General features: G+C 43.0%; 1 protein-coding gene across 1 annotated transcript in view; it reads left to right on the forward strand.

The window, feature by feature from the left end:
- LOC107300514 (unconventional myosin-XIX-like) overlaps nucleotides 1-10,634 on the forward strand; it is a gene marked incomplete at its 5' end in the record, with an annotated part of 35,349 nt that extends 24,715 nt beyond the window's left edge. The window contains 6 exons of the mRNA XM_015829837.1: nucleotides 1,868-1,980; nucleotides 4,320-4,492; nucleotides 5,530-5,659; nucleotides 6,614-6,699; nucleotides 8,298-8,600; nucleotides 10,373-10,634. Of these exons, the coding sequence (XP_015685323.1) occupies nucleotides 1,868-1,980; nucleotides 4,320-4,492; nucleotides 5,530-5,659; nucleotides 6,614-6,699; nucleotides 8,298-8,600; nucleotides 10,373-10,495 (928 nt within the window). The remainder of the gene's footprint in view (nucleotides 1-1,867; nucleotides 1,981-4,319; nucleotides 4,493-5,529; nucleotides 5,660-6,613; nucleotides 6,700-8,297; nucleotides 8,601-10,372) is intronic.
- Nucleotides 10,635-10,857: the final 223 nt, after the last annotated feature.

Genomic DNA, 10,857 nt, shown 5'->3' on the forward strand with positions numbered 1-10,857 from the left:
TAGTTTGGGTACTCGGTCTCTAAAAGGTTTGCCATCACTGTTCTAGGTTGACAGATTCTTTGATTTGGAATCCCTCATTGCCCAAGGATACATTCATTGTTAAAATAAATAAAAGTGTAGTAATAACTACCCCTATGCATCTCCCTTTATCATAGCCAGGTCCTTCATAAATGCCACATTTCTCAGGGCTGTGAGAATTGTTTCTTTTAGAAGGACCAGGAAAGGTCCATCTTTAATCAGAGCCAGATGCAAAGGGGTAGCTGAGGAATCAGGGTGGGGGTGGGGTATAGGAATGGCGGGGTGGGGGTGGAGAGCAAGAAAGTAAAAGAGAAAGTTATGCTTCTGCAATTCATTTAATTACATCTGTTGGACATATCAGTTGCATGTGGCTAGTCCTCAACTTACAAGCATTCATTTAGTGACCATTCAAAGTTACAATGGCACTGAAAAAAGTGACTTACGACCGTTTTTCACATGATTGTCGTAGCGTCCTCCCAGTTACGGAATCAAAATTCGGGTGCTTGACAACTGGCAAGTATTTATGACAGTTGCCCTGTCCAGAGGTCATTGAACCTAGAACTAAGGAGAAATTTCCTGACAGTGAGGACAATTAATCAGTGGAACAACCTGCCTCCAGAAACGGTGAATGTTCCAACACTGGAGGTTTTTAAGAAGAGACTGGACAACTATTTGTCTGAAATGGGATAGGGTTTCTTGCCTGAGCAGGGGGTTGGACTAGATGACCTCCAAGGTCCCTTCCAACTCTATTATTATTGTTGTTGTTGTTATTATTATCAACCTTCCCAGCTGGCTTCCGACAAGCAAAGTCAATGGGGAAGAATCATGTGGCCGCTTTAATCACCACATGGTTCACTTAACAGTTGTGGCAAAAAAGGTCATAAAATGGGGCAAAACTCATAACTGCCTTGCTTAGCAGTGGAAATTTTGGGCTCAGTTGTGGTCGTAAGTCAAGTATCAACGCTGCTAACATCGGATGTTCTTGCTTTGACAACAGATGGAAGTGTAGCCATCTTTTTCCCTTTCACTTTTAGAGTTAGATGATGCTGGGAGGGGGGGATGTGAATGAGAGTCCAGCTAGACATAACAACACTAAACTTAGTGTGAGAATCAAGGTTATTGAGCCCAGAGCTGATAAAGAATTGGTGGGCTGGAGAACTGGAGAGGAAGCCCGAGCTTCAAGCTAATTGGGGGATGTGATTTATGACTGTTAATTGGAGGAGGGAATTATGCTTTGGTACTATATGCCCAGGGGAGGGGAATTCAGTTTTTGGCTTCGGTTATGTAGTGCCAATATTATGCTACTCGAATAAGGTAAACAATGCCTCGAAGTTCTTTTAAAGAGTTTCATCTGTCGGAACCATGACATCAAGGACTACCTGTATACAGGTAGTTCTTGACTTATAACCAGTCATTTAGGAACCGTCTGAAGTTATGACACACCTTTGCGAGGCTACTTAAAAACCAGGATTTGAAATTCTGACTTTTCTCTCCTACCCCCCTCGGGCCACGTGATCACATTTGGGGTGTTTGGCAACTGGCCTGCATTGATGGTCATCTTCACTGTCCCACAGTCATCATGATTTACATTTTTTGCCTGAAACCAGCATTCGCTTCTGGTTTCCGGCAAAAAAACCCCCACTGCTGACAATGGATTCACTTAACAACCATCAGAAAAAGGGTCATAAAATCAGGCATCGTCCCCTGGTGACCTATTTAACAACTGACATGACATTTTACCATAATCCCAGACTCAGTTATGGCAGTAAGTTGAGGACTCTTTGCATAGAAGTATACAGTATTGGGTTGTGCATCAGATCAATTTTCCCCCCTACTCTTTTCCTGGCAGGATTTCCTTTGGAAGCTTTTTAGAACGTTACGGGCTGCTGAAGAAATTAAAGGAACAAAATCTGAAAGCCACATCCAGTCAAGAAAATGGCTTTTGGCCTGTTGCAGGGAACGGTAAGTTCTTTAAGGTTGCATCTTCTGGTAATAGCATGGATTATCTCTAATACTAATTGACTTTTATCAGCTTGGGGTGTTCAAGACCTTTAAGCTTCTCTTCCTTTTTTTATGTTTTGTTCATTTTCTTTGCTCTTTACATTCCTGCCTCTCCTTTTGAATGTTCTGAAATATTAGTGAATTTGCAGATTGTAGAAGTCATAGACTATCTAGTAGCATGTATGGAATACAAGCAGAATAGGAAAAAAATATCTAACCTCTGGAAAAATATAGCCAAATATGTATGAATTCAGAGATGGCCACTCGAAGAATTACACTTACAAATAAATCAGTGGTCCCTTTTGGTAGGGAAGTAGATCTCATTTATCATTCTTTTTTAGAAAAATAAGCCCCTAACATACTAATCTGGGAAGGGTTATTGAGCGTTTGATTTGGTTTCTTATGTTTTTGTTGTCAGCAAATTAAATGAATTGCCCGTTATCTTTCCAACTTTTTGGTTTGGGTTTTGGTTTTCCTAGTTCTCCTTGGATTCTTCTTCCACTCTTGACCAAACTTGCTTCTCTCTACGGCAGCCTCTCTCTCTCTCCAAGCAACACACTTCACCCCTCTCTCCTTGCTTTAGCAGAACAAGGCTGGCTAGTAGAGGTAAGCTTAGATTAGAACTTCCTTGCCACGGGCCAGACCACATGGGTTGGTAGCACCCATTCAAACAGGAGGGGATGTTGTGTGGTGTTTTGCAAGCTCCAGCCAAGCCCAAGGGCCACTTCCAAGTCTGGTTGGGTAGAAAGCAGCTATGGAGAAAACATGAGAGGAGGGAGGTTGGTGGGTATTCCATAGTTCTTCCATCCATGTATGGTAGGGGAACCTACTCTCCTACAGATGTTGGGATTCTCATTGCCCATCCAACATGGCTAGTGGTCACTCACGATGGAAGGTGTAATCTCAACAAAATTGGAAGGCTGATTTTCTAACTCAGCCGTGGAGCTCTAAGGGGGCCATTCTCTCAACTTAGTGAGATAAAATGTATGTTTTTATTTGTGGTTTTTATTGATGTGTAGTGTGCACTGGGGATAGCATTCAATTTCGTTGTGAGATACACAATGACAATAAAGATATTCTTCTCTACTCTACTCTACTCTACTCTACTCTATTCTTACTCTATTCTACTCTATTCTACTCTATTCTACTCTACTCTACTCCTATTCCAGTGACGGCGAACCTTTTAGAGACCGAGTGCCCAAACTGCAACCCAAAACCCACTTATGCATCATCGAGTGCCGGGTGCGTGTGGCCCATTGGCTGGGCATGGCCCATTGGCTGGGCGTGGCTGCGGTGGTAACGGCAGACTGGACGGGACTAAAAAGTTCAATCAATCAATTACAACTTTGCAAGATTTTTTTTCCCCGCGAGAAGTTGAAATTGACTGATTGATTGAACCTTTTTCTTTTTTTGCACACGGCGGTGGAGGCCTAAAGCGAAAAGGTTTTATAAAACCCAGCTGAAGGCCTAGGACTGGGGCGATGGCGCGTGTGCCCATAGAGAGGGCTCTGAGTGCCACCTCTGGCACCTGTGCCATAGGTTCGCCACCACTGTCCTATTCTATTCTATTCTTTTCTTATTCTTATTCTTATTCTATTCTATTCTTATTCTACTCTATTCTGCTCTACTCCTATTCTATTCTATTCTATTCTATTCTAATATTATTCTACTCTACTCTACTTTACTCTATTCTTATTCTACTCTACTCTACTTCTGTTCTATCCTATCCTATCTCACAGAACTGTTGTGGATAACTGAGCCAGCAATTATTCTCGCAAGTCATGACTGTTGTTAAGCAGGTGACACACCTGGTTTTACGATCGTGTTGGCATCTGTCATAAAGCAAATGCCATGGTCATGAATGCCAGTTTCTGGGGGGGTGAATCATAAATTATGATCACGTGATTACAAGATGCTGCAAATGGCCAAAATATGGTCACATGATAATGGGGGGAGAGGGAGAAACAGCCATTGTAACTTTGAATCCAGGTCATAAGTCCCTTTTTCGGGGTCTGTTGTAACTTTGAGCAGTCACTATGCAACCAGTCATAAGTCAAGGTTACTACTTGTAGATTCAGTAAAGAAGACAGGATCCATAAACGCTGCACCCATTCCATGCTGGAGGGGAAAGATTGTGTATGTTTAAATCTCAGAGCCTCATCTGCTTTGCCATTTCCAAGGCCTTTTAATTAGTCCTATTTTATTTAGTACTTGTTAGGTACAAGCCCATGTAGTTTGACCCACAAGGACTGCTAATATTTTAAAACATTTTCATGATTTTTTAAAAATTCTTTTAACAGGCAAATCAGGGACTCCTCCTGTAAAAGAAGAAGGTGACATTTTGCAGTCTGAGGTCCAAGATATCCTTCAGCAAGTGAAACCCAGTAATTCTTCCGTCAAACCTGGAGAAACCAGATCACACAATCTATCAATGTTTTGTGGCAAGACCAAAATATTTTTGACCAGCTCCATGGTGAGAAGCATCCAGCAAGTTCTGGAAAGGAAAGGAAAATGTTGGCTGGGGGTGGAGTCATGCTGATTTTTGCCAAGATAGAATTCTGTAACATCGAAGGTTTCTAGCCCTCATGAGGATACATGAAACACAGGACTGGGAGATGGAGGCAAAGCGCTTTGGTGACTTAGGTTCAGGTCTCCCCATTCTTCCTACTCTCCACCTGCCTTGAATGTGGGGAAAAAACAAAATCATTTTGATTGGCATAACTGTTTTGTAAACCAGAAAAAAGAGGATGAAGTTTAGCCCTGAGCATGTAGCCTTGACTCTTGTAGTAATAATAATAATAATAATAATAATAATAATAAAAAAAAAAAGTTGGAAGGTACCTTGGAGGTCATCTAGTCCTTTTTCATGAGGCAATTGGACTTTCTTGTTTTTAATAAGAATAAGAAAGTTGGAAGAGGCCTTGGAGGTCATCTAGTCCAACCCCCTGCTCAGGCAGGAAATCCTATATACCATTTCAGACAAATGGCTGTCCAATCTCTTCTTAAAGACTTCCAGTGTTGGAGCATTCACAGCTTCTGGAGGCAGGTTGTTCCACTGATTAATTGTTGACTCTGGGGGAAAATAAGGGTGTATGTGTGTATGTGTCAGGATAATAATTTAATAGCTAAACAGCTTATGTAATGGGGTAATGCAATGTAAGGTGGATGATGCAATAATAGGAATGACTCAGCAGGTGTGTGTATCCCTTTAAGAGCCTGAGTATAAAAGGGAAGGCTTTTTGCTGCTGTGTTCTCTCTTGTCCATTTCCTGCTCTAACTGCTGTATATTGGAGTTTGCTGTTTCACCACCTGTATGTATTTTATTTCTAGTGTATATTTGTAGATATAGTGTAATATAAGCCACCATTTAATACAAACCACTGTTTATTTACTCCTGGGTTACCTCAGCACAATAAGACTGTGCATGCTCTAACAGTATGTGTGTAGGAATTTGTTTTGGCTACAGCCGGGTCCAACAAGAAAATCTTTTTTTTACATTCTTTTTCATAGCTGGAGCTTCTCGAATTCCAAAGGGCTTCTATCTTATCCGAGAAAGCGTACTGCATCCAATGCTGTTGGAGAAGGTTTAGGAGGAAGAAAGTGGCCAGGCAGAGATGGTCTGCAACCATCATCCAATCAGGTGAGGGGGAAAGCTTATATACTGAGAGGTCTGGAAGAACTTCTACATGTCCTTTGAGAGAGGAGACAGAGCTCAGAGTGAAAGGTTTGCTTTGCAGGTTCAATCCCTGAAATTTCAAATTAAAGGGACCAAATTAGGGAGAAGCCTCCTTTCTCCCACTGGAAAGTCTTAAAAACACTGGAGGTTTTTAAGAAGAGACCAGACAACCATTTGTCTGAAACGATGCCGGATTTCCCGCTTGAGCAGGGGGTTGGACTAGAAGACCTCCAAGGTCCCTTCCAGCTCTGTTATTCTGTTATTTCCCCAAGTCCCAAGAAAATCAGAAGGAGCCATTTGTCCTAGTACAGTGGTGGCGAACCTATGGCACGCGTACCAGAGGCGGCACTCGGAGCCCTCTCTGTGGGCACATGTGCCATTGCCCCAGCCTTGCCTCCTCCCGTGACCCACTCCTCACCAGCAGCCCCCCTGGAGGAGAGTCGCCCCCGAGTGTGGCCCATGTGGAGCAGCGCAGCTAAGAACATGGCAGCCAGGCAGCGTAGACAAGAATCTGGCCTCACGCCTCATCGTGCACAGTTGATGCTGCGGGGCGCGGGCAGAGGGTGTGGCGCTGCTGGGCTGCCTGGGCGATCGGTGGGCCCTGGAGGTGGTGAGTGGCCTTGCGGGAAGGTGGGGTGGGGGCAGGGCAGGGGGGTGGAGCAAGGCCGGGGCCAGTTTTTGGGCACGCAGTCGCTAAAAGGTTCACCATCACTGTCCGAGTATAAGAGAGTTGCTATTTGTGTCCCACTAGCACAGTGGTTTCCAACTTGAGGCAACTTCACGTTGTGTGGAATTTCAAATCCCAGTCAGCATAACTGACTGGGGAATTCTGGGAGTTGAAGTTCATGAGTCTTAAAGTTGCCAAGGTTGAGAAAGATTGCTTCTAGCATGTATATTTTTTTTCTCTTCTTTTGGTAGCTGTTCGCCAGTGGTTAACTAGGAAACATTTCCAGAAGTTACGTAAAGCTGTTAGGATTATAAAACAGGCCTGGAAGAAATGGAAGGTAAGAGAAACAAGTTTGACAAGGTAAAAAAAATCATCCAGGTGTTTTTTGGTTTTTTTTGAAAACTGGAAACAAAAGGAGGTGCATGCTGCAATTCTGGGCAAAGACCCAAGCAAGCGGGGTTTTTTTAAAGTGTTTTTCAAGAGTTTCTAGTCCTTATGACTGCAAATGCGTTAAAGCATGTTGGTGAAGAGTCTAAAAGAGTTTGGGTGGAGGCATTGACAGAACTGGAGGCTTTCCTCAAAATGATGCAGACAGCATCATAAAGAATTGCACTGTTGCAACTTCAAATGGTCACTAAATGAGTGATTATAAGTCAAGGACTACCTGCAATCTCTTTTTTTTAATGATTGCATGCTTGATATTAGGCAGCTGTACTGCTTCCAGATTATTTAATCCAGAAGAGAAATAAATCTTCCTGTCATGGCTCCGACAGATGAGACCAGTAAAAGCAGAACTCCAAGGCAAAAAGTTTCCTTAAAGAAAGTGTTTATTGGCTACAAAGTATCGGCACAGTCAAAAGTGGAACCAAGTTTGGAATTCCCTCCCAGATGTTACAATGTTACAAAGTTGAACACCCCCCCACCCCAGCACTATGTAATCAACTACTTCCCCAATAAAATACTTCAGCGGGCTTTCTAATGGAAGGTTCAGCCCACCAAACATCAGGCAGCAATGACCTTGGTTCCCATGGGACAAAATATTGTTTAGACTAGGGGTAGGCAACCTTGGCTCTTTTATGACTCGTGGACTTCAACTCCCAGAATTCCTGAGCCAGCCATGCTGAGGAGAAAGGGAGAGGTAGCTATGCTGGCTCAGGAATTCTGGGAGTTGAAGTCCACGAGCCATAAAAGAGTCAAGGTTGCCTACCCCTGGTTTAGACTAACTTTAAAACCACTTATCCCTCCTCCCTGTACTGCGGCAACCGAAAATGAAACAAAAATGGCTTCAGCCAAGATCACTGCAATGCTGTTGTTTTTTTAAATAATTTTTATTAATAATACAAAATTAAAAACACATTGGACATAGATAGGACGTCACTGGTTCCATACATCTTCCGACATTTTACAGTAGTATTAGTACACATATAGACATATAGTTCTTGAGCTTTGCTCACTATTTATAATATAATATTAACACTTTTTCCCTTATTTCTGTATATCTATTTATCTTTTAAATATACATTTGTCTATAATCTATATTTTATTCTAACACTATACATTTGTCTTGGCTACCCTCTTATCATAAAATTGTTCCCAGATTTTATAGTACTTGGTTTCACTTTTATCCTTGAGTTCCCATGTAAGTCTATCCATTTCAGCGCAATTGAAAATTTTCAGTAATATTTCCTCTTCGGTTGGAGTATCTTTCTCTTTCCATTTTTGAGCGAAGGCTATTCGTGCCGCTGTTACTATATGCAGTAGTAAATAATTTGTATCTTTCTTATATTTTCCTTCTATAATTCCCAATAAAAATAATTCCGGTTTGGCCTCTATTATCTATTAGCAAAATTTAAGATCATTGCAATGTTGATGCTTCCCTTTCTCAAAGATGACTTGGTGGATAAATCGGAGTATTTTTTTATTTCTTTTCCGTAGACCAAGATGGCTGTGATAGCCGCAGAAGAACTGGATGGCATGGAAGAACATCCCTCTCTCCTCAGAAAAGCTGCTTCCTCACGCCAGGCTGCTAAAAAACTGGACGGGTCCTGGCCTCTGAATTCCATCATCCACTCCTGGCCTCTCAGTCTTGTTCTATCACGCGCCCCGACGACACTTGGGGGGCTCCAGAGAGACCTTGCTCTCCTAACGTGCCTCCAAGTCTTAGAGAAGGTGAGCTGGACCAAGGCGGAGACCAGGCTCCCAGTCGTAGGTGTCAGCTCCATCCGAGCTCCTCCACAGGTAAGGACGATTGTTACACATGCTTCCAGGTTTGGCTTAAGAGTTTTGCTCACTTACATGCTCACTGTTGTGGCTCCGTCTTGTGAGCCCCTCTTATCGGAGGAAGAAGGCTCCGAACATGAAGGAGAGGAGATGGCTAGGCCTCCCTCTCCAGGACCCTCCTCTTTGGCAATGCCTCAGATGTCTTCCGATGGAGAAGAGATTGACCAGGAGCCAGGTGGTTCAGAGATTGGCCAGGAGCCCGGTATTTCTCAGATTGGCCAGGAGCCAGGTGTGTCGGATAATGAGGAGGAGAAGTTGTGGCTGGATCCACGCCAGTGTAGGAGCGATAAGCGTGCGCAGCAGAAAAAGAGACGTGCCACAGATTAAGCTGAGTCACTGGACCACACCCCACAGGCTATAAAAGGGTGATGGTGGCCATTTGGACCTCTGTGACGGACAAAAGCTGAATCTCTGGCAAAGTAGTGTGCTGTGGTTTTAAACTGTGTGTATTGTTTTTGTTTCTGGGTGTTTGGAGTAAAAGGTCTTGGCAGGCAGCTACGGAGCTGCTGCCAAGTTTCTTATCGGTGAAGTGGTGTCTGGAGAAGTCTTTAAACCCTCGGCTGGCTGTTTGGGTGTGTGGGTCGGAACGGGGACAGAACACTCACATCCCTGGAAAACAGCCAGGCTTAAATCCTTTTCCGCCAAACACTGAGGCACCACCAATTTTTATTTTTATTTTTAATATATGGAGACCCAGTGAATGTAAAATAATTCCCATGTTAGCCTTTCCTAGCATAGTATAGGACAGGGATAGGCAACCTTGACTCTTTTAGGACTTGTGGACTTCAATACCCAGAATTCCTGAAGCAGCCATGCTGACTCAGGAATTCTGGGAGTTGAAGTCCATAAGTCATAAAAGAGCCAAGGTTGCCTTCCCCTGGTATAGGTAGTCCTTGATCTATGACAGTGGGGAACCGAATTTCCGTTGCTAAGCAAGACCCGTTCTTGACTTTTTTGACTTTTTATGACTTTTTTTTGCCACGGTTGTTTATGACTTTTTTTTTTTTGCCACGGTTGTTAAGTGAATCACTGTGGTTACAAGAATCATGCAGTTGTTAAGCAAATTCAGCTTCCTTCATTGATGTTCGTTTTCGGAAGCCGGCTGGGAAGGTGGCAAATGGCAATCACGTGACCCGGAGATGCTGCAACCATTATAGATGCATGCCGGTTGCCAGGCACCCGAATTTTGGTCATGTGACCATGGGGATGCTGAGGTGGTTGCAAGTCACCTTTTCCCATGCTATTATTATGACTTCAAAAAGTCGCTAAGCAAATGGTTTGTAAGTCAAGGACTACCTGTAGCTGTTTTATCTTACGGAATATGTACATATATATGGAGGTTACTGGACTAATTAGCTGGCCCCACCACCCCTCCGTGCTTCCCAGTCGTCCCCCCCCTCCCCCCATCTTTTTTTAATTTCACATTATTGTACTTCCATTCTGTATTGTTTTATTCTGTTACCGTATATTTACGAGTCACCCAGAGTAGCCCCATGTAACGATGGGGGTCAAATACATTTAACGTGAATATATCCACATAAAATAATTAAATAGATCGCAATGCTCACTGGGCATTGTTTTAGAAAAGTATGCTAGCTGTGCCCCAGTTTGTCTTCACTGTAAATAACCATCTAAATGGCTTCATGTTTTATGGCGTTTTGCAATTATTGTCTTTTTTTTAAATTTGTATAATGGCTTGGTAATCCAGTATCTTTTTTTTTTCCCCTCAGGGCTCCATCAAGTTCCACTGCAGGAAGTCCCCGCTGCTTTATGCCAACACCAGGCCATACAGCCACAGCTGCATAGTGGCTGGGTTCAACCAGATTCTCCTTGATCAGTGTGCAATACCTTGAGTCTGCAAGGGTCCTTTGGGATCCTTGATCTGCCCTGTATTTATTGCTCCTGGTAATATCTTCTTCTTAGGCTGCTTCCTGGAGGACTAGAAAACTTAACTTAAGCACTTCTTCCACATACAGAAATGGTCTAAAACAGTGTTTCCCAACCTTGGCTGCTTTAAGAGGTGTGGATTTCAACTCTCAGAATTCTGGGAGTTGTAGTCTACACATCTTAAAGCAGCCAAGGTTGAGAAGCACTAGATGCAGAAGTAGAGTCCTGGTCCACTCATTCAATCCATCAATTTATTAAAATAAATTGTACTCCTTTTCCCCATTTGATGTTTTTTTAACGGCCACATAATTATATTCATTTATTACCA

The sequence above is a fragment of the Protobothrops mucrosquamatus genome, unplaced genomic scaffold (genome assembly GCF_001527695.2).
Source record: "Protobothrops mucrosquamatus isolate PMUCROS unplaced genomic scaffold, P.Mucros_1.0 scaffold7303, whole genome shotgun sequence".
Classification (NCBI taxonomy): Eukaryota; Metazoa; Chordata; class Lepidosauria; order Squamata; family Viperidae; genus Protobothrops; species Protobothrops mucrosquamatus.